Source organism: Aythya ferina (assembly GCF_964211825.1).
Source record: "Aythya ferina genome assembly, chromosome: 5".
Lineage (NCBI taxonomy): Eukaryota > Metazoa > Chordata > Aves > Anseriformes > Anatidae > Aythya > Aythya ferina.
This window is the reverse complement of record NC_140301.1, coordinates 62149333-62171988: the sequence shown is the minus strand read 5'-3', so window position 1 is coordinate 62171988 and position 22656 is coordinate 62149333. Positions and strand designations below refer to the sequence as shown.

Genomic DNA, 22656 nt, shown 5'->3' with positions numbered 1-22656 from the left:
TCAAAGATGGCAAAAATGTACAAAATTGCTGAAGAAACCAGGCTGTGCCGACAAAACCTGACTGGACCTTGTCCTTTCTCTGCAAATTAATTTTCGGGCCTTGCAACTTTAAAGGTGGGAAGCCAGTGTGTTAAAACAATGTCTCAGAAAGAAAGGAACCCTCTGAAATACAGACACAGCCCACTCCAGGCTAAAATCCAGTCTAATAAAAACAGGGTTTCAAAAGCACAAGCTATTTCTGAAAATCATGGCAGCTGTTTCAGATGCTGTAAAACTTTGTCATGAACTAGAGAACAGTGGAAGAGAAACCTCAGTGTGAGGAATTCGGTATTTGGGAAAGTCAGCCACGAGAACAGAAACCAAATGAATTTTATTTGAGTTTTCCATTACTGGAGTGGGAAGGCGGCTTGGTGCAGGGGGCTCAGCAAGATCCTGGCTTCTTCAGAATTTCTCCAACACAGTTTGGTCTTCCAATCTTTGTAGGAAAAAAGTGTTAATGCACTCGATTCCTGTGGCAATGCCAATTAAATTAACTATAAACACCCCCAAAAGAGATGGCTTAAATGCAGTCTTGGGTTCAACACGTGCCCACGCTCAAAGAGCTTTTACCAGCTCCATGCTGGCCCCACACTTGGAGCCTGGAGTCCCCTGCCACCAAAACCACCTAGCTGTGTTTCAAAAAAATACTAGTTTTATGAAAAATATCACTGGGCTCTGTGTTCTCTATTGCTCCACCATGGTTACTTTTTTTCAACAAGAGCAGAAATAGAAAAAAAAAAAAAAGGAGAGGAAGGAAATAAAACTGGTTGGATGCATGGAAAAAAAGCATTCCTGCTTGGTGAGAGGCGAGAAGGGGACATGCAAGGCACCACGCCCCAGCCTCAGCCCTTACCAGAATCGTTGACGTTTTGCCACCTTCCAAAGTAATTTCTAGGTCGGAGAGCGCAGCATCCACCTCATCCACCTCCTTGTCGCTGTTGTTCAGGTGGTTTTCCGACGACATGATGGACAGCTTGTTGATGTGGTACTGAAAGGCAAGGCACAGCCCCGTGAACAAAGGTGCTCCTGCGACCTGGAAGCCTCGGGCTGGCCATGGCTAAAAAACTTTGGCTTTAATGGCACAGCCCATGTTTGTGACGGGATGATGGTCATGCTGCTGAGCTAATGCAACGTGAGGGCGTGCTCATGCACACACACTTTACATCCTCTTGCACTGCAGCTGTTTTTACCATGGAAAACCAAAAAGCCTGCAAAATCTCACTCTAAGGACCATGCACAACCCCCTCTGGACTGCTCAGAGAGTTAAACAGAGCGTTGACATTTCTGTTCTCACTATTTTCTTCCTGGGAGGGGCCCTAGGAGCAGACTCTTGCTCCTGTTGGGGCTGTTTTTGCATCCTACTGCAACAAGGAGCGCCAGACCACACATAGTAAATGGCCTGCCATCCATCCCACAGAAGTCAATAGCAGGTGTAGTATTTATGCCAAATAACACCAAGTATTTCATAAAACAGATAAATAAATAGTTCTGGGAAACCCACAGATTATCACCAGCTGCTCAGGGGGCGGCGTGCCAGGAATGCACAGTTCAGTAACCTAGTGTCCTCACTGGGGTTTTTCAGAAAGGGTAAAACTAAAAGTTACGGCAGACATAAACATGTTTGGTAAAAGGGGACTAAGTTCTTCATGAGAAGAAATGAGCAGAAAACATTTAAATTGCCCAGTAAACCCAAGTGAGTATTAGGAGACAGGAAACGAGCACGAGAAGCCCAACCTCCCACCGATGCATCAGGGGAGATGTCTGCAGAGCCACAAAATCCAGACTACCCAAACCCACGAGTTTTCTGGGGCCGTCTCCTACCTGCAGCGCCGCGAACATCATCATCTCCTCCTCCGTGCACTCGATCTCCTCCAGCAGAATGGCCCACTTGGACTGCTCGTACAGCTGGTTGATCCTGATCGCGTCGTACTGCGCGCAGCAAGAAATGGTGCGGCCGTGAAACACCACCCGCCACCTCCCACGCTCCCAGCACAAGCAAAGACCACCCAATTAACCTTTTTCAATGCTCATTTTTTAAAATCCAGCATTGGGAAGCCTCACGGCCACCCACCAAAGCATCTCTTTTGCGATGCCTGAGTGTGGCAGCCCGGGAGGTGGCAGGGCACACACCCAGGCTTGGTGCACGCACCACCAATTTTCAAGTAGTGGAGGATTTACCAGCACAAATGTGCGTCAGAGACACAGGCATCCTTCACCCAAAACGTTCGGCTGCAAGGTGCAAGTGAAATGAATAACTCTGTACCTTTGGATTCAGGTCAAAAAAGCTGTAGTACTTGAACCGGAGCAGCAAAGCTTCGTTTTCTTTCACCTCTTGCTCCATAAGAGATCGGGACGAATCCAGCCATCTGTGAATTGTCAACAAGGGCTAACACACACGAAGAGCTCCGGCGAACTCGCGACGACGCTTTCAAGAATGCAATTTAAAACCACACGGATCTCTTTTTTTTTTTTTTTAAAGGAAGCCCATTTTTTTTTTTTTTTTAAGGCAAAAAAAAAAAAAAAAAAAGAAGAAGAGAGAAGAAAAACAAATCCTGAACTCACCCTTGGTTGATTTTGGCTTTATCGAGGAGCGCCTGTGGCTTGTACATTTTTGCGAGGGACTCTGGGGAGGTGACGGGCTGGCTGACGGCCAGGATGCCCGGGTTCCCCTCCGACAAGGCGCTGTCACCGAACCAGGCGGACGTGGGTGACAGGGGGCTGCCGTCGTGAGCGTCGTAGGTTGGCGTCATGGTTTTGCTGTACAGTCCCGGGCTCGAATATATGTTTCCTACCAGCGAGAGGAAGAAGCGCCGGGAGTTAGCTTGCTGCCAAGCCCTGCTCCGTACAAAGCCAGCGCAGACACAAAAACGAAGCCAGCGGATGAGAAACCTTCCCTTTTTCTTTTACCATTTTTTTCCGCAGCGGGAAAACACTGCGCTGCTTGTTTTCCCATGACAAGCTGTCCCAAGCTCTCCCTCTCTCTCTCTCTCTCAGCTCTTCTCCAAGAGCAAAGCTGATGGAAAAGCCATTCCAGGCTGAATCCATGGGAAAACCCTCAGGTCTCCCAGGCTGCCAGCCTCGGGAGCTGGCGCCTGCCCCTGAGCTGGGACATGAGCAGCCCCCCACTTACCGGCATTACCTGGCGCTTAAAGATTTTGGAAGTCAAAGGTTTTAGAGGAGCAGGAAAATAAACTAAGGGCACGGCCAGAGAGACCAGAGGCAGAGCACAAAAGTCCTAAGGAGGTGGAGCTCACCTTTGACGGGGCCGATGTAAAGAATATCGGTGCCTATGGAGAGGGAAAGAAAGGAGGGAAGTGAGAAGGCGAGAGAAAGTCACCGGGAGGGCTGGGAAGGAGCGGAGCTGAAAATACAAATGTTTGCAAGAGGTCTGAATAGCACACGTGAGGTTTAACCACCCAAACCCCAGTGCAGAGCCGGCCTCTGGCTGAGACTCCCCTCGTTAAAGTGATTGCGCTTAAAATCAGGGAGGCGTTTCAGGTGAGTTTGCAAAAATTGCCTTTCTTGCCAAATGGTTTCGAGCGGGACACTCAAGATGTGGATTTTCTGAGCTTCCTGCAAGCAACGCATCAAACTGCTGCGATCGGTCAGGCTAACGGTTGGACTTGGTGCTCTTGGAGGTCTGTTTCCAACCGAGGTGATTCTGTGCTTTTGGCAATTGCCACTTCTCAACACAGACCCGAAACTGCCATGTTTTCACCCTGATTTACTGCCGGGGAGGCTCCTCCAGCGATGCAGCCGCAAGATGCGTGCTCTCCCGCTGCTGCCCCGCTGCACGCCCTCAGTAGCCAACAAACTGTAAACCTGTTTTTTTCCCCGACACGTGAAACGCTTGCAAAGCTGCCCAGAAGCTCGCCCGTCTCTTTGCACACAACTTTCATCAAAAGCACTCTTTTTTTGAGCGTTTTGCAGCAGCGCCAGCTGACTCGGCAGGCAAAGTAACCCGAGTGACTCCACGCTCTTTTGCTCGTGTTACAAGAACTGGCCAGGCACGGAAACGTGGCATTTTGTGGACAGAAAAGCTTGCTTAGATGGCCTATTTGATATTAATGTGCTGAGCGAGTGGTGCTATTTGGTGCAGGACTGGTCACAAGGCATGCATTAATCCTAGGTGAAGTTTTACAGATTGTACAGGGAAAAAAATATAAATCGCTTTTAAAATTACAAATTACGAAGAGAAGAAATCTGACCTAACTTGGCATCTCATATCCCATATTAGCTGATAGCTAACGAGGCCCTGCTTGTCTCATGGGAGCATTGATTTTTATGCTGAGTATAAAACCCAAATTTTGAAAGTAATGGAGATTCAACGAGTGTATCCTAATATCGGTGATTCCACTGCGTAGAAAAATCAGGCAATGAGCTCAACGTCATTTGCTGGGAATAAATCTGCGCACCACTATTTAGGAGGACCAATATTTGGCTCTTTGGGAAAGGATTGTGTCCTTTTGAAATCACGTTTCCCATTCCAGCATGCTCAGATGTGTGATACGATGCGCCCAAAATACACCTTAGAAGAGCACTAGCTCCTTGAATGTGCAAGAAATTACAGAAAGATGAGCCAAAAGACCGGTCTGAATCCATCCTATCAGGAAGATGTGCAACCCCCCAGCTCTTCCATGCGTGGTTCTGCATTTTGGAAACCCAGCTCCAGATAGCTTCATCTGTTCTCCTCAAGATGAAATATCTTCCACATCTCCGGCTGTTTTGAAGTATATTAAAAAACTCCAGAGAATATTAAAAAAAGTATTCCAAGCACTTTGTAACACGGCAGGATTCGATCGAGAGTTTTCCCGCAATATTTAGGGCTGAACTGAATTAGAGGGATACATCTGGGCCCAGCAATCCGATCCGATCTGCAATCGAGCTACATGATACGACATCTGGAAGATAACACAATCGACGTCAGTGAACCAACTTCGCACCGTTTTGAGGGGATTTTACACAGAACCAGCCTCTGTTAAGTTATTAACTGATAGGATGGAAAATGTAAGTGAAAGCTGGCAGGTGCCATCGAACAAGAAAACCTTTGGGATGTTTTTAATGATGCTGCTGGGTTTGCTGGCACCCTGGTCGGGATTCATGTTCTGACCAAAAGCCTGGGGACTGGGAAGCAGCGTGGGAACCTACTGGGACAGAGCCGAAAACTGGGGCTGAGCAAAAATGCTGCAGGAATCATGGCAGCATGGGAATATCCCCCTTTGAGCTTCACGCTTTCAAGGAGAAGGCAGCAGCTTCTCCTCGCCTCCATCTGTCAACATTTGCATTGTGCCAGCCTCAAGGGACAGGGCTGAACATGGAGCAAGGAAAGGAAAACCCACTTCTTGCCCCAAAACGGGCAGATGTTCACATGGACGTCCACGCATGTGCAAGCCCTGCTCCCCTCTGAGTCTCTGCTCCAGAGCACAGAGGAGCAAAACTTCCCCGTGGATGTTCTCCACATCACCTTCTGAGGAGGTCACTGACGTCGTTCAGAAACAACTGAAACATTTCAGAAGTTTTCCTTAAAAAATTTGCCTGTGGCAGGCAATGTCATGGAAAGTTTCAGCTTAAACACCTATAAGCTTGGCTAACTCATAAACAAGCAAAAACAAGAATTTTAGTGGAAAGTGTTGGGCAATACTTACTGTAGGTATATTGACAGCTCTGCCTATAGAGGTTTAAATTGGGTGCACTGCCAGGTGTGGGGTCCTCAGTGACAAAAAAATGCCCATTAAATCTATGTGTACTGAAACGAGCAGATCCAGAAATGTTAACTCATTTCACATAAGCATTCAGCGCACAAACTGATGTTGGAACAACAGCAGCAACAACTTATTCAGATTAAAAACATGACGTCTAACTAATGGGACCTAAGCGTTGCAGGTAGCTGCAGTAATTAAAGCTGCAGCAAAAGTCCTTTCATTCACAGACGTAGTGCAGGAAAGAAAAAACTGTATGATAGTTCAAAGTGACTCACTGAAAGAGTAATAAATAATTTAAATTGAAAAATGTCTTTTGCATGCATTTCCCACAAAGCAAGCCAAGTATTTCCTATTAATCTAACAGAGATGCTCTCTGCGAACATTGCCTTTCGGAAAGGCTGATGACTACCTCTCCTGATGGAAATGCCAAATGAAAATGAAAATTGGACGGAGCTTTGAAAGATGCAGGGAAAGCTCCTCTAGCCAGGAGTGGATGAGGACTAGTCCAGAAGTATTATTAAGTCACTTAGAAGAGAAAGAGTGAGAAAAGAGGAAAAAAAGGAGTATTTTTCTCTTGCTGCAAAGCTCCCAGGGGGTCTCTGCAGACCATCCTCCAGAAGTGCCCAGGGTGGTGCTGAGTGGCTGGGAAGCTTGTGCAGGAGCTCTGGGCTCCTCCATCCCATGAAGGACGTGGACCCAAAGCCACCCCCCAGCCCAGTTGCCGAAAAGGGGAGATGCCAGCCCTTCCCGGTGCCCGTGCCCCGTGTGAAGCTGCCCACAAGCATGCAGGGGTGAGCACCGTGCCCGCAGAGCACCACCGAGCACGCTGCTGTCACCTTCACTCGTACTTTGGTTAATTCAAGAGCAATTATACAAATTTACTGAATCCCAAGGTTGTTTGCTTTTTAACATTAATGCTGCCCTGCTTCCCTCTTGTCGCTGGATTTAAATCCAGGAGCGCTGGCAGCCAGACGCGTCTCGCCCGCCCGCCAGCACGCATCACTGCGGCTGTCTCCGCGAGTCCATTAGGGTTAAAGTGCTCCCACTTGACTGCCTCCATCCTTCCAGCCCCAGCCTCCAGCCACTGCAGAGCAGAGCCAGAACACCTCTCTGCTTGCAAACACTCCCGGCATCGATTTGCTGCTTGCGGCAAGCGGTGCTGCTCCGTTAGCGGTGCTGCTTCGTTAGCGGTGCTCTGTGAGCCACACTGGCAAACTCCCGCAGCAGCAAGAAACCCCCGACAATGAGAGCTTTCTTTTAGCATTACCACCTACAGCCACGCCCTTAGCATTAGGGAGCACTAATGCAATTAATAAAAATACCATTTCTGGTGGGCTATAAATAAGGTTTGAAGCAGCGGTGTTGCCTAAAACGCACCTGGAGTTTGAAGTTAGGAATGGTTTTCCATTTAACTTCTTTCTTAATAGGGTAAGAAAACATTTCAGTAACACAATCTGCATGCTGAAGTGGTCACACTTTCTTTTTTATTTTACGTGTTTCTTTTTTATTTTATAAAGCCTGGCGTTCTTCTGCTCCCCTGCACACCTCACAGCCCCAGGCGTTCATCTGCACCATCATGACCGCGTGCAGCAGCCCTGGATAACTTATGGAAATAATTCGGGGTCCATTTCTTGTGCAGCCCTTAAGGAATTTGGTCAGATCAATACTGCCATATATTTTTTCCCTGCATGCATTCCCATTTTATTACCTGGCTGCTTCCTCCCACTCTGCTCCCCATAAGCGCATCACCACAAAGCAAACCCTGACTCACCCGACCCCGGCGTGATTAGCGGGCCCTCCAGCTCAAAGGCTTCATCTTCATATTGATCATCCAGCTTCTTCTTTTTTTTCTTTGATGGATCTCTGGGTTTCCTCAAAAGGGAGAGCTCTTCTGGATGCCTGATGTCTGGGGAAAAAACAGACCGCTTTAACAAAGGCAGGATGGAAAAATGTGGGAAAAAAAAAAAGAAAATCTTTCCTTTAGGAATAACACACAGTGACTTGCAGTATCTTGGCTGATTTTCCTGCTTTGCAATGGACAGAAATGAAGTTGAGACCCAGCCTGTACAAAACAAACCACCTTCCTTGCACCAGCAGCTCATATCTTATCTATCTATTTTTATCTCTTTCTTTATACATATTTAACCCCTTTATTTAGGCACCTATGTGACAGGCCAGGTTCTCTCCCACCCATAGCAGCAACTCAAGAGTCAAGCCATTTATTTAGTTACCAGACTGGAAATGCCACACACAACATCTTTATCTTTCTCACACAATGTCCTTGTCTCTAAACTGGGGAGATGTGGATTTGATGGGTGGACTATTTGGTGGAATAATTAGCTGGATGGCTGCATCCAGAGAATTGCAGTAAAGAGCTCTATGGCCAGGTGGAGCCCAGTGACAAATGGTGTCCCTAATGGGTCTGTATGGGGACCGGTACTGTATAATATCTTTCTTAATGCTATGGGCAGTAGGATCGAGTGCACCCTCTGCATGTTTGATGATAACACCAAGCTGTGTGGTGCTGAAGGGAAGGGCTGCCATCCAGAGGGACCTGGGCAAGCCTGAGCGGTGGGCCTGTGAGAACCTCATGGGGTTCAACAAGGCCAAGTGCAAGGTCCTGCAGCTGGGCCGGGGTAATCCCAAGCACAAACACAGGATGGGCAAGGAATGGATTAAGAGCAGCCCTTGGGAAAAGGACCTGAGGGTGTTGAGAAGCTTGCCACAGAGGAGGCCTCGAGGATGCTCAGAGGCTGCAGCCCCTCTGCTGTGGGGACAGGCTGAGGGAGCTGGGGGGGTTTGGCCTGGAGAAGGGGAGGCTCCGGGGAGACCTCACGGGGCCTAAAGGGGCTGCAGGACAGCTGGGGGGTACTTTTTACAAGGGCATGTAATGATAGTGATGGTTTTAAACCAAAAAAGGGTAGATTTAGATTCAATATGAGGAAGAAATCCTTCCCTCAGAGGGTGGTGAGGCCCTGGTGCAGGCTGCCCCAAGGAGCTGTGGCTGCCCCATCCCTGGGGGTGCCCCATGGGGCTGGGGGCAGGGGTCCCTGCCAGGGGGACTCCAGCCTCTCCCAGTTCCCTGCCCCAAACCAGACGGAATAATCCTAAAACCACGTAACTGAAAATGAAGAGCATCGGAGTGCATCAGTGCTTCAAGCCATGGGAGCAGCATGGTTTGCTTCTACAAAGCACACAATCTGCATGACTAATGAAAATGAGAAACACATAAAAATATGTAGGAAAAAGGGATTACAAGATTTGGGTGACTGGGTAACAAAATCCTCCCCAGGAATCAATGCTCGTCACGTAAACTGCAGCTTGGACAATTAAAGAGCCACGCATTTGGTTTCCATCACTGGGCTCTTCCTGTTCTGGGGGCTTGGGGTGGTCCCATCCAGGCAAAGGTATTTTGGGGTGTCACACCTCATGCATCCACTTCCAACTGGGAAGGAGCTTTCTGGGAAAGCGGAGACCAAATTCTGGTCACACCTGAGTCTGTAAGGAAGAGCTTTGGAGCTGCCCCTGCAGCTGGCTGTCCCTGCTCAAGCCCCTTGGTGGTCTCCAGCTGTTTTCCCCCAAAATGCACAGAAACGTGTGAAGCTGTGAATCCTTGACGCTTTAAGGAAAGCGGCCACAATTCCCACCTCAGCTGCACACTGAAGCTTGCAGCTGTACACGTTACGATACCTATTGGATCGCCTGGGGAGAAACTTGGTGTTTTCATTTGGCATGGCCAGGAGGACGTGAGGGCTCATCCACCAGGCAGGAGAGGATGCAGAGAGTCGGAGCAGGCTGTATTTCCCCACCAGCAGGGGTGCTGAGCAGGACAACCGGTAATCACCCAAACCAGGAGGGATTACACGGTCAGCATTTTACCTAATGCATGTGGTGACCACGCCGGCAGCAGTGGGAGTTTGCTGTCTGGTCCCAGCCACAGGAATACCATTAAACCCGGAATTTAGTGGCCAGGATGTGACCTGCAGGGGACACATCTGTGCTGCTCCGTGATGCAGCAGATGTTTCCTACCCCAGCCTCTTTCCCTGTGAGAAACGACAGATGAGAACACCAGGCTGCGAGCAGGCTCTGCCCCAAACCAGTGACACACCATGAGACAAGAAACCAGATCTGCCTCTATCAGACACGATTCCCACCATCCCCAGGCAGACAGACACATCTGGCTTTCCTTGTAAGCAACTCCCAGCCTGTTTCTCTCCGAGCCCACGCTCCCGTTGGGTGCTCAGGCACAGGGCACATCCCTGGAGCATCCCCAGCTGGAGCACTCGGGATGGAGCAGGACCCAGCAGCCTACGTAGGTGCAGCCCCGCTAAATCACACAGCTGGACACGATGCACAGTTTCCACATTTGCCAGGGTACGGCTGCCATTATAAACAGCACATTCCAAAAATTACTTTATTTTTTTTTAATTTATTACAGCACGGCTTCCCTGGCAGGCTGTGTCCCGTCCCTGGACTTTGTTTCCCTGCTTGCAGGCACCGTGAGCTCCATGGGGCCACAGCACGGGCTATCCCATCCCACAAAGGGCCCCACAATGCCCAGCCTGCGGTGCTATTTGTACAACCACCTCTGCTTCTGCAACCTTGCTGTGCCTGCCACATCAGGGGGATGTGACTTTAGGTGACATGCAAGGACAGATGCCTCTGTCCTGGTGTCTCCTAACCCAGCACCTCTGAATTTACCCATCTCCCGTACTGCAAGTCTCCCACCCCAAACCACCCTCTGGCACAGCTTTTATTAATTAAAGTGCACATTGATTTCCTATTACTACACAAAAACTGACCATCCTGCTGAGCTCACTCCCCGCACCCACTAACAGCTAATTTCACCTGCACTCAACACTACTTTTTGACCATTTCTAGCAATAAATACCCGGAGCGCAAATCCAGACAGCTCTTCTGATTCATTCCTCTTGCCTCCAGCTTATCTCATTAAGAAAAAATCTGCTGGGATAACCAGGATCATGAGCATGGGACAACACGCAGCAGAGCCTAAAATGAGGAGTTCCCCTGGTATTTTGCTAGCAAGGTTTATACTCTGCTGTTTATTTATGGTGCATTAGCAACTGATGCTGCCGCTCAGCTGAAACCATTCAGAGAGGCCAAGAGAAGGACTCCAGGCCAAGCTCTGCTCCTGAAAGCAATCTGCTGGAGACGGCCCAACGCTTGACCATCTGATTTCAAAGCGACTTTTTATAGTTCCTCAGTTGTTCATGACGCTATCTTCGGATTACAAAGGATGCTGTAAGTTTTCGGCAGCTGCTTCAAAGCCGTGCATCGCTGCGGGGCACGGCACCGCAGCATCCGTGCCATGCAAGAGCACTGCTGCTCCTCCACGGCTGAGCACTTTTTCAAGTGAAAAACCACAGATTTCACCCCAAGAGCTGTCCGCTGGACAAGCCAGCCTTTCAGAGACTTCAGAACCCCACTGAAGCCAACTGCAGAAATTCGGGTTGCAGGGGGAATAAAAATGAAGCCTGCCGTGCTACAAGTAGACAAGCCGCAAGCGAGCACCACTGCGTGCGTGTCTGCAGTTCCTACCCCCGAATTAGAGAAAAAGTGAAAAGCAACTTTGCACATTTCCTGGCTGCGCTTTTCAATCTTTCAGTAAACTACTGGTGAAAAAAAATGCTTGACACTGCATATGATTAATAAGTTTACAAAGGCTCTTCAAGCGTGTTTTGAATAGAGACGAGCTTTGGCAAACATGCTGTTTAGTTACTGTAGCTAAAGCAGAGGCTGTCCGGGGTGTAAGGGCTTGCAGATGGTAGTGCTCCAGTTAATTGGAAACTGGGACGAGGAGATGCTCAGAGCCCCAGCCCCTCTCTTCTGGCCATAAAAGCAAGAAAGACGTCTTTAAAGTACAAAAGCAGTGAGAAATCTCAAGTCCTTGGTACAGGTTTGTGCTGTTGGGTTAATCACACTGTGCCTGGAGATAGCCGTTCGCTGGAGCTGTCCTCTGAGGTAAAACATCTTCCCAGGTTCAGTTCCAGCCCCAAATCCACATGTGAAGGTCTCTGTTAACATCTCCTCCCCGTTTTTCGGCTGACACCAGGCTGCTCCTGCCAAAGGTCACCTCCGAGCAGAAGCGGGTGGGCTGCAGCAGTGACCTCCTGATGCGCTGCGAGCTCGCTCTTCAATTTATGCTTTTGTTGTCATCCTCCGGGCCTGTGTTTGTTTAAAGAGAGACTCCTTGTCTGTACACACGAGACAGATGGCATTGGCAACATCTACGAGAAATTACTGTAAATGATCCATTTAGCATTTTATTTCTATTTATTGTGCAAGCGCGTGGAAACCCAGCTATTCCTCCTCCTGCCGCGAGCCCCGGCACGGCTGGTGGCGTCCACCAGGATGTTTGTATGGAGGGGCAGTGCCACCAAAACCTGCTTCAGAAACCTCTCCTCAGCCAGATCCGAGTGGGAGCCACTTCTGCAGCCCCCAGCAGAAGGGGCTTGTCGAATCCATTGGGTTTTACCAAGCGAGGGAAATGCCCTTGGGCGAGGGGAGCACACGCACGTGATTTTCACAGCAGGCATCTCAGAAACGTGACGGGGAAGGCGGCTTTCAGCCTCCAGGATAAATTTCCCCAACTGTTGGACAAAGGCATCCTGCTCCCTGCAGCATCTCCTTTCCCGTTCGCCTGCAAGAGCCTGTCTGTGCCTGTGCTGTGTCTCGCTGCAGACAAACCCTTGGCCTTTCCTTCCCGTGTAATCCCTCATTTCTGTTCCAGCCCATGCACAGCTCACCCGGCCCAGCTGTACCCATTTATCTCCCACCCGGAGACGAGCAGCAGAGCTGGGATGAAATCCTCCTTCTCCACAGGACACTGCACTGACTGCGCCCAGAAAACTGGCTTTGAAGAGCAATAGCTGCCCCGCAGGCTGTAAAATTCAAAATTTACACTCTTTTGGGCTGAATCACGCGGCTGCTGCATCTTTAACACCGAGGTGCGTCGCGGCTGGCCCTGGCCCCAGCCATGGGAAAGCAGTTGGGAATGTAGAAGCAGAATCAAACCCCATGGGTTTTGGCATGAAAGAAGGGGGGATTTTGCTGCTTTGTCCCCACTGAAGGTTCAAACCACCCTGACTGTCCCACAGGCGGCGAAGCAGCACCCCGAGGGGCCGGGGGACACCGAGTGACGATGTGAGAGCTCTAAGGGATGTGTTCTTGCCATGCTGAGAGACCAGATCTGTGGTTTTCTTGCCCTGACCACATCCACAACATGGCATCATCCTCTGGAAGCAGTGTCTGAGGACGTATTGACTTCTCCAAAATTTAAAACGATGAGAAAGCACACTACTTTCAATACCCAATTTTAACATTTTACGAAAAATAACTCTCTGAAGAAGTTGCCATTCGTTTTTCTACCCCATTTCTGGCTGCCTTAAAAGGCCAGCGAGCTGGTTAGCCTAGCTCTTGAAGCATTGAAAACTCCGTAATTTTCCTGGTAGCACAGACAACATTTAGGGGAAATCCTCTCTTTAATGCTCATCCAGTTACCCTCAGCTAGGAAATGTGTTTTGAAGTGGGTTATGTCTGCACTGGATCACCAATGTCTTGAACCAATGACTCATAAAAATTACAGCCTTTGCACTTCAACATGATGATTCTTAGAAAATTGAGACCTCAAAACCCGTTCCTTTCCCATTTCAACCCTAAGACTGCGATTTTTTTTTTTTTTTTGAATCAGCAAATTCTGTTTCGAGGCGTAAGCCGACAGACCTAGGTATCGCTGCCTTATCTTTAACATAAACTCATTCAAGATAAAGTCTGCAAAACAAACCTCAGGCAAAAAAAAAAAAAAATCAAAGCACATAGCTTCGGGAACGCCTGGAGATAAGAGCCCAGTTGTACCGGAGTTCAGCTGACGGCGGAGCAGGTCCTCAGCAGTTCGCTGGGTTTGTATACCCACGCGCATTCAGAACATTTTATTATGGGTTCTTCAGCTGCCCGGCTGCTTAAATATTTATTTGGGTAAAAGCCAAGTTTGGCGCCTGCTGCCCCAGGCAGGCAGCTCTGTCAGGACACCCTGTGAAGCCTCCTGAGATCCCGACAAGTGTCCCGGGCACTGTCCAAACCGGGGCTGACCATGGCCTGGGTTTTGCCTTCCCAAATTCCCTGCGGAAAACCCAAGTGCCCACTGGATTAGCAACTCGCTGGAAATGTGGAAAGCCACCCAAAAATGGTCTCTGAAGCTGTCAGATGGGTTTGCAGCGGTGAGGGCACTTCTTGCAGATGCTGTGTGAGTGGTACCCGGAGCCGAAATCAGGCGGCATCGATCGGGGGGACCCGTGAGGAAGAGGAGGAGGAGGCAGAGAGCAGCGACGGAGCCAACTGTTAGCACGAGGCTAATAAAAAGGGCCGTCGGAGAGACAGGAGGAGCCAAACGCTGAATGTTTTGATGTTTTTTTCCACGAGTGGGACGGAATCCCCAGGCTCCAGTTCACCAGATGCCTTTTAGAGCCCAGACAGCATGTCGAGCCTTTCCCTGAAGTTTCTGAACTGCAGCTGAAGTCGAATTAACCTCATTAGATTAAGTGCCACGAACAAGAGAATAAATCCACTTATAGCCTCTGCATCGGGCCATAAAGAGCCATCAGAGGGAGAAAAATCCTAGGGAAGGTGGCGGGACCGGGTCTGCCAGCACCTCCTAATGTCTTCAGGATGGAAGGCTATTTAAAGGGTCTCTGTCAACAGAAGAGTAAGGATGAAAAAATTCACTGACTCACGCAGTGACATACGAAGTGATGTTACTCGACAGGCAGAATGGGGACGGCGGCGGGAGGGGAGGGGAGGAAAGGGGAATATTTTTTTCCATTTCAGTCACTTTGCGATTCCATCTCCTTACTTCTCTCGCAGCCCGGTTTCTGGTGTTCGTCTGGATCCCCCACAACAGCTGCGGATGAGTATAGGAAAGCAATAAAAGAGGAAAAGAGCGAAATGAAGAAGTTGGCAGCCGCACACTCGGGCCTCCCAATTTAAAAAGCTGAGTACATTGCAATTTGGCAGACTCTCTAAATGGTAAGATTTCCTTCCACACCCATCCCCTAGACATATTTAGAAATAGCTGCGCTACTGCCAAACCTCTGCTCGTGGTAGCAGGAGGCAGCAAACCCTGCCTCGGTGCTTGGCCGGCTCTGTCTCTGTGCTGGGACGTGCACGATGCCTCCAAGCATCCTCGTGGTGCTGCTGAGCATCCCCACACCGCACCAGGACAGAGCTGGTGCCACCCCCAAGCACTCCCATGCATTTACCAGGACCCCACTTCAGCCCCAATGTTTTAGGAGAAGCACTGCTTTGTCTTCCAGCAGGGCGTGAGGGGAGATAAAAAGGTTTAAAGAGGAGATCGAAGGCGATCTTCCAGCAAAGAGGAACCTAAAGGAATATTTCGGGGTGCAAATGATGAGAGGCAGAGTGGGTGGCAGCGGGACACGTCCTGCCATGGGGGAAAAACGGGGCTGCACCCTCTTAATTTGCAACGGGGTGCAGTTTTACAAGGGTGAGGAGTGACTGTCTCCATGTCCCGCGCTCTGCTCCAAGGCCTTTCTGTATTTAACTCCAGCTGCCCCCAGCCGTGCCGGGCTGCTGCTCGGCGTGCTAACGAAGCCGGGCGAAGGCCTGGGAAGCTATGCATCTAGGAGTGCCAGCGGGTTGCAGTTTTGCAAAAATAGCAGCTTTTTATAGAAGTTTTTTTGGCGACTGAGGGCGTGGAAATATTACAAATACTTCGGAAGGCAGAGGACATTCTGTACTGGAGGAGAGACCATTTATAAAGAGAGGGGGAAGGGAAAAAAAAAAAAAAGGTAGGGTCAGATTCAGCGTCTAGACTGCCCGACGGTGTCGCCTCGCTCGGGCTTGCATCACACAGCTCCCAAATGCCACTGCCACCTCGTCTCGGGTTGCATTCAGTGGCTGGAGGAGAAGCGAGGAGGATCGGCTATCGCCTTCCCGTCAGTGGTGTTCTTCTGCTATTTTGGGGCAGGGAGAGGCAAAGGGAAGCAGTGGGGACTCCCCAGTCCCATCCTCGGTCCCACGAGCTCCCCAGGACTGGGTGATCCTTCCCGGAGCAAGAGGGCTCCCGACTTCTTGGTGTCCCCAGGGGCTGGACCGAAATGGGTGCAGGCAGGGGAAGTGCTGCTGCTTAACACAGGTGCTCCATCCATGGACTTGGTTTCCAAACCAGGCGATAAATTCCCACGAAGATCCCTGAGGATGAGGGCGGAGGAGCTGGGGGAGATGCCTCAGCAGGGAAAGACGACCTGAAGGAACTTCCTTGGGTCCTGCACAGCCTCAGAGGGGACAAGGGAAGGAGCAGTAACGTGTCTGGGAGATCCATACAGAGCAGCTCTTTGTCCCAGGGCAGCATCCTCCTGGCTCGGGCACCCGTCCTCCTCCTGGTGCTCCCACCAGTGCCGGCTGCCACCATCTCAGCACGCAGCAACTTTCCCTCATCCTGAGGCTCCCAGGACACTCGCTACTTCCCTGAGAGAAGCAGCACTGCTGGGGCAGGAAACGCAAAAGCATGGGAAAAAAAACCTTCACACTTCGGGCTCTGTTTGCTTTTCCTCTCCCACGTGCCCTGCCAGCAAGAGTGCATCCTGCCTGGAGTCCATCGCTGCTCCCAGGATACATGGAAAAAAAAAACTACAGGGAGAAGCAGCAGCAGCAAGGGGAGCCTGCAAGGAAGCAGCGCGATGGCAGGAGCAGACGCAAAGCATCCTCTGCCCTGCAATCCCACGAAGCTGGGGAGGAGGGGAGGATTTCTCTGCTTGTATTTCGGGATGATTGGTCGGCAGGAGCAGCGACACGGCTGTGCCTTACGCGCGGGCACCGCCAGCTCTGTGCGTTCAGCCGCATCCCCCATCTCCCCAGACCTCTCCGGTGGAGATATTCCCACCCACACCAGTTGAGTGCTGAACTGCAGCCACGTCAAGTCGCATTTGTAGATTTGACGAGCTGGCTGCCGGGCAGGAAAAGTCTCCCAGGCAGGACAAACGGGAGGGGGACACGTGGGACACCCGTAAGCGGCACCACGTCCCCAGCCCGCGGCACCCTGCTCGTCCCCGCGGCACTTCTGGCAGTGCCTGAACAAAAAAAAAAAAGGGAAGTTTTACTTTCTCTTTCTGTGGTCTTTAATAGCAGATCAAAGCTTGTCCTCCTGCTGCCCGGGCAGGCAGCCAGGGCCAGCCTTTGGGCCAGGGCTGCCCGCTCCATCCTCCTCCCCGCTCTGCTTCTCCTGCTTCCATCCTCTGTCACCCCCTGACCCTCTCCATCAGCTGCTGTGGGAATCGAGGGGCTGCAGCCCAGCCACTGGGAATGGGGGAGAGTTTTCCGGCTTCACACGACCTCCACAAGCACCGGGGGGGGGATGTGCGAGAGGCTCCAGCATCTTCCCACATCCACCTCCGGGCTGCCCCAGGAGAGCCCCGGCACAGCGGCGGCGAGGGCTGCTCAATAATTTCCATCTGCACGAGATTACAGACTTTAGGAAGAAATCCCAAGGGTGACATGACATGCCTGGCTGCTGCGCTCAAGGAAACGACAGCCTGTGCTGCTTCCAGGGATGGAAACCTGTCACGGCTGGGTTGCAATAATGCCCTCGTTTTAATTAAGAGAGATGCAGAAGGGCAGCAACCTCGCCGCCAGGTCCAAAAAGAAGCAGGTCTGAGGTTTGGTAACGCGGTCCCGTCAGAGGATGCTCTGACTCGCAATTTCCCTCCACAGAGCTCCGACAGCATTCCTCATCTGCTATCGCTCTAACCTGAATTCCCCGTCCCCCTTTTGCAGGAAATTCAGCCCCTGACAGAAATATGAAGTCTCAGGCACCACTTGGCGAAAAGCCACTTCCGAGACCGAAGAGCCTTGCACACCAGACAGAAGCACCGGGCAGCTTTAGGAAACAGCAGCCTCCCTCCTTCCCCATCCCTCCTTCATTTTACACAAACTGCAGAACAAAAGCTGTTGCAAAACCTTCACGTAGGGCTGCAGCACTGCAAATACCACACCTCTGCAGAAGAAATATAATTTCTCAAGCCACCCCACTCCAACCAGAGGATGCTCCCTGGCTGCAGCATCCTCCAGCCCAGGTCTTCTCCCCACAGAGCTCAGACATCTCTACAGCCCTCGGGATCCCAAAAGGGCAGCTGCCCACAGGCTGGAAAACACATGCACAACAAACAGGGTCGCACGGGGAATCTTCTTCCAGGAATTGCCAAGCTTTTTTGGTTGTTAACCCTAAAGCTCGTCACATTCTATAATTTAAAGTGAATATAAGAAAAGGCACAACCTAAATAGTATGCCCAAGTGTGATCCTTGCTTGTCTGTAGGGTGTTTTATAGATGCAACCAGCTAGAGTCCTGGTGACATGAGGAATTACTTACAATTACTCCTTAATCATGCCATATGTTAAAATTACTGAAGTATGTAATTAAATGCTCTGGGGGCAAAGGCAGCAAACAGAGCTGAAATGCGAGCAGTTCCCAAACACAATTCTCTCTGCTGGACACTGGCTCAGGCCACAATGGACTGTAATTTTAGAGATCAAGTGGGTTTTTAGAGGAACTAAAATAAAAATAAAAATAAATAAAAAAAACCCTGAAATATCTGCTCAGTTTTCCTCGGGGAGGCAACGAGCACAATTAGTGTTGGTGCTCCCTGCACAGATGCTGGGGAGGGCAGGAGGAAGGTGATGGAGAAAAACAGGGCAGGGTAAACACTAAATGGGGGGGAATAGAGAGGAAAACAGGCAGGTTGGGACAGCGTTATAGCAGGGTCTGCAAGACCCCGAGAGGAGAAAAAGGAAAACAGGCAGGGTTTTGGTTCCTATATATATATACACATATATCTATCTCAGATGTTTATATCTGATTTATGCTAAAAATTATATATTTGAGCTATCTATCTATGAAACTGTGTTATATATGGATATAGAGGCATCCCTGTATCTCCGTGGAGCAGGGCAGAGCCTCCAGCCCCAGCCCCCTCTTTCCCCACGCCGACCGTGGCCGTCTTCCCCGCAGCCCTGCCGAACATCTGGCTTCCAGTAAACACCACGAGAAGGGCTAAACAAGATTTAATCGCAGCAGTTTCCATCCATCCATCGGCAAACGGCTCGGGCTGGGGTAAGGCATGGAAAGAACGGGGTTTCCAGCCAAATCCTGCTTTTGCTCCTCTCCCCAACAGGGCACTTTTAGCCCACTGCTTGGATGCCCCAGAGGAAAAGCCAGAAATGCCTGCGATGTGCTGCTCCTGCCTGCTGCAAAGAGCTCATACCACTGCCCAGCTGCAGCCCTCTGAGCAGCTTCCCCCCCCCCCCTTGCACATCTTTAAATATTAGCATTATCCTCTCGGTTTGCTCATAAATACGCTGAGAGCCCTGGAGTTAAATAAATCGCTGCTGCAGGCCCATTTAAGGTTCTGACTGCTCGGCGGCGGCACTGCAAGCCCTCTCGTTACGTGATTAACTCTACCAGAATTTCCTGACGTGACTCACACTGCCGGAGAGATTCGGCAGCAGCAGCAAAGCCGACGCGTGTGACTCCTCTGCCTTCAAGGTAGTGAAAACGGCCACGGGAGATGTGGGAGGACGCGAAATCCACTCGGCCATCACGCTGGCTAAGGCTTTTCTATTTTTAAGCAGAATTTTCCCAATATTTATCCAAAGGAAACCCCCCCAGAAAACAAAACAGGAAGGAAAGAGCGGAGAGGAGCCCTATCAAGCTCCATCGCTGGCTATATATATATCGGCTTAGCGGCGGAGGCACGGGGGCCACGTCCTAACAGCCCGCTCCCAGCCGGCCTCTTCCTGCTCCGTGAAATAACTGGGTCAGCCAAGAGTAACCAGAGTCGTTTTGGGAGAGCAGAAATAGATTTTACTACGCCAGGGCTCGGCTCGCGGCGCATCCTTGGGGAGGGGAGGCCGCCCCTCGTGTTTGGGAGAAGCGAAAAGACCATGCCCGGGTTTTGGGGGGGTGTAAGAAACCTGGGGAAATGGGTAAAAGGAGATGCTCAGAGGCAGCAGCCTCGGACAAGCACCGTGTATTTGGAGGGAGATTTACGAAGGGAAGCAGAGGAAGGAGGAGGTGGGGAGGAAGGAGGAAGAATCGCTCCCTTCCCTCCACCAGACAGTTTTATAGCAGAGCAACATCACTTAACCTCTAATCCGATTTTCCTCTGGAAAAGAACCACGCATCTGGAAGATGTCCCATTGCAGGGTTTGTTTGTCATCTAGCGCGTAAATTTGCAGAAAAAAATAAAAATAAAAATAAAAAAACGAGGACCCAACACCAACAGCTTAAACACAGAGCAGGGCTGCTGCCGCCCTGCCGCCCGCGAAGCCGAGCACAGCCTGGGTGTGCCGAGTGTTTTTATTTAAGTATTTACCCAGAAAAGATGAGATTTGAAAGGCAAAAAGGGCAGACACCCAGGTGTCGGTTCCCAGGTGTTTGGGGCTTGAAGGTGGAAATCGGCAGCACCTTGATGAGCTCACGGAGACGCACGCAAATGGGGGGATAAGGGGAAGCCGAACCAAACGGCCCGATACTTACTGAAGGTTTTGCAGATGTCGGAAACCGCCTTGAAGACCCTGTCCGAGAAGTTGACCTTCACCTTCACGTACTTCATGTTGGGCAGCTGCAGGCGGAGCAGCTTGTGCTGCGGCGTGAACTGCAGCTTGGCGTCAGCCTGGATCCCGTACTTGTCCAGCGTCCAGTGAGTTTTCAGGAGCCACGTCTTCTTCTTCTCCCACCACAGCGCGTGGTCCGACCAGTCCTTCTTGACATCTGCAACAAAGACCCCGTTGCACCAGTTAAAAACAGGACCAAAACGAACCTTCAAAAGACATCAAAGCAGAAATTTGGAGGCGTCAACCGAGATGCGCATATCGACCCAAAATGCCATCAAAGAAATGCTGCGCTCAGCAGCACCCAGAAGCCACCTCGGAGACGAGTGCCTCACTTTTTTAAGGGATGTACTGAGGGGTCTGAGTCGTTTTGGTGATCCCTCACCTCTGGCTGTCGCTGCCAGCCTTGCTCTATCTGCCCACATAGAATTTAGCACAAAGGGGACTTGCTTGGGGAACGGGGTCCCTGTGCGCTGCCACAGCATTAACCCAGAAATGGGATAGGGAGTAGGGAAAAAGTAGGAAAAACGCACAAAAAATCCATGGATCACCAAGCCTGATGGCTGGGACACCAAAGGGCTCCTTAACAACCCAGCACTGTCCCCAGGAGGGATTTTCCCAGCCACTCTGTGATATTTTCCCCTCTCCCACTAACACCCATCCCATGCCGTGCTCTCCCCTTGCCTGTTCCGCAGCGCATCTCCGAAAACTGCCCAGGCACCAACATTGCAGTGCCAATGGGGAGAAACACGAACGCCTACTGCCTCGCCAGCATCCCACACTGCTCTGCCAAAGCCCACACAGGCAGTAGTGGGATTTTGGAGCCGGCCACCCCAAAAAGGACATTTTCCCCCATGCCATGGCAGTGGCAGATGGCACATCAGCACCTGCTGGGGCAGGAGGAAGGCAAGAAGGGGGCAGATGCGTTTCGCAAGGACAAGTTGTGGGCACACTAAGCGCAGAGGATTTGTTTTATTTGCAGATTTTTATTCCCATCTTTATTCCCATTTTTTATTTTATACTGCTAATTTCATATCCAGGATTCACGCAGCAGAAAATAAGTCACAACGGGATCTCGACGGCGGGATCACTGAGGAAAACCTGCCTGGGATCTGAAGCAGAAGCTTTTTCCGTGTAAATTCTGGTAAGATGGCACGGTCACACAGCCAGAAAGTAGAAACGTTTGGCGAGACTTTTCAACAGCTTTGTACAATCAAATTAAACAAAACCAAATATAGAAAAGCATGCAAACTTGCACAAGCTTTGGCTACTCTCAGAAAAATCCGAGAAATCATTACAATGGACTTTGGTAATGAAGTCCAACTTCTGCCCCACTGGAAGCTGAGCAGGTTGGCACGGGAAGCCTGGGGGAGGAAAAAGAAATGTGTTTTGAATCTCTAACTTGTGCCTAAGAAGATGGGATTTGGGTTTAGGCTGCAGGTTAACCTCTCAGGCCATGGCATGAGCATGCACAGCATCCTCCTCTGGCCTGAGAGCAATTAACAAATTAACAGTGAGATGTTGGCTATGCCCTGAGGTTGTTGAGTGCCCCCGGGGCCGTTATGCATAGAAGAGCTGGTGAATGTTTAGCAGCAGTGTCTGTGGGCTGGGGAATGCCAGCCCCCTGCTGCCACCTGAGCAAAGGTTTACAAGCATCCAGCAGGGCCCCAGCTCACGAGTTACTGATTTGTCGGGGTTTTATGACAAAGCTGGGGGTTTTGGCTCAGCCTTTGCACACCGACAGCTGATGGGGAACCTCTGGAGAGCACCAGCAGCGCTGGGAGAGACAGCAGCAGAAATGGTTAAAGCTGGCAAACTGAAGGCTAAACACCCAGACACGATGTTCTTGCAGAAAGAAGAGCCCATTTTCACATCCACCTCCCAGAGCTGTGCCAAGAGGGATGCTGAGGACATTTCGGGCAGCAAAACCCTGGGAGCCAGCACTGAGCATCTTTGCTGCTCACCCCAAAAAACAGCTCAGGCTGTCCTACACGTGCAAGAGGCATCCCTAATCACCCAGACAGCTGCAGAGACCTCTGCGAGGACCAGACATCCGATACGAGGGGCAGGGCTGCTCCACAACCTGCTTTTAACCTTAAATATCCCAAGTGTTAAATTCACGCCGGCGCCTTGCTGCAGCCGCACCGCACCTGCTCGCCCGGCGCGATTGCATTTGCAGATTTTTAATCCCAAAGCTACTGCTGATTTCACAGCCAGGATTCATGAAAAATAACTCTTCATCATCAAGGTGCGCGAGAAGGACTTTTTAATTC

The 22656-nt window shown here is 50.5% G+C and overlaps 1 protein-coding gene and 1 long non-coding RNA gene across 5 annotated transcripts in view; one reads left to right on the top strand and one right to left on the bottom strand.

The window, feature by feature from the left end:
* The window catches only part of FERMT2 (FERM domain containing kindlin 2), a 45845-nt gene that overhangs the window by 10077 nt on the left and 13112 nt on the right, over positions 1–22656 (bottom strand). For 2 of the 4 annotated variants that reach the window (XM_084520199.1, XM_084520200.1), the window contains exons 2-8: positions 20310–20543; positions 7513–7647; positions 3294–3326; positions 2602–2827; positions 2303–2405; positions 1861–1968; positions 893–1027 (exon numbers count right to left, since the gene is read on the bottom strand). In XM_084520199.1, the coding sequence (XP_084376325.1) occupies positions 893–1027; positions 1861–1968; positions 2303–2405; positions 2602–2827; positions 3294–3326; positions 7513–7647; positions 20310–20543 (974 nt within the window). The remainder of the gene's footprint in view (positions 1–892; positions 1028–1860; positions 1969–2302; positions 2406–2601; positions 2828–3293; positions 3327–7512; positions 7648–20309; positions 20544–22656) is intronic. The other 2 variants (XM_084520197.1, XM_084520198.1) reach the window with 1 other exon arrangement.
* Positions 10640–18054, top strand: LOC311437217. The gene is made up of 3 exons (XR_014693370.1): positions 10640–14464; positions 14623–14784; positions 17551–18054. It is a non-coding gene; the product is annotated as an uncharacterized lncRNA (long non-coding RNA).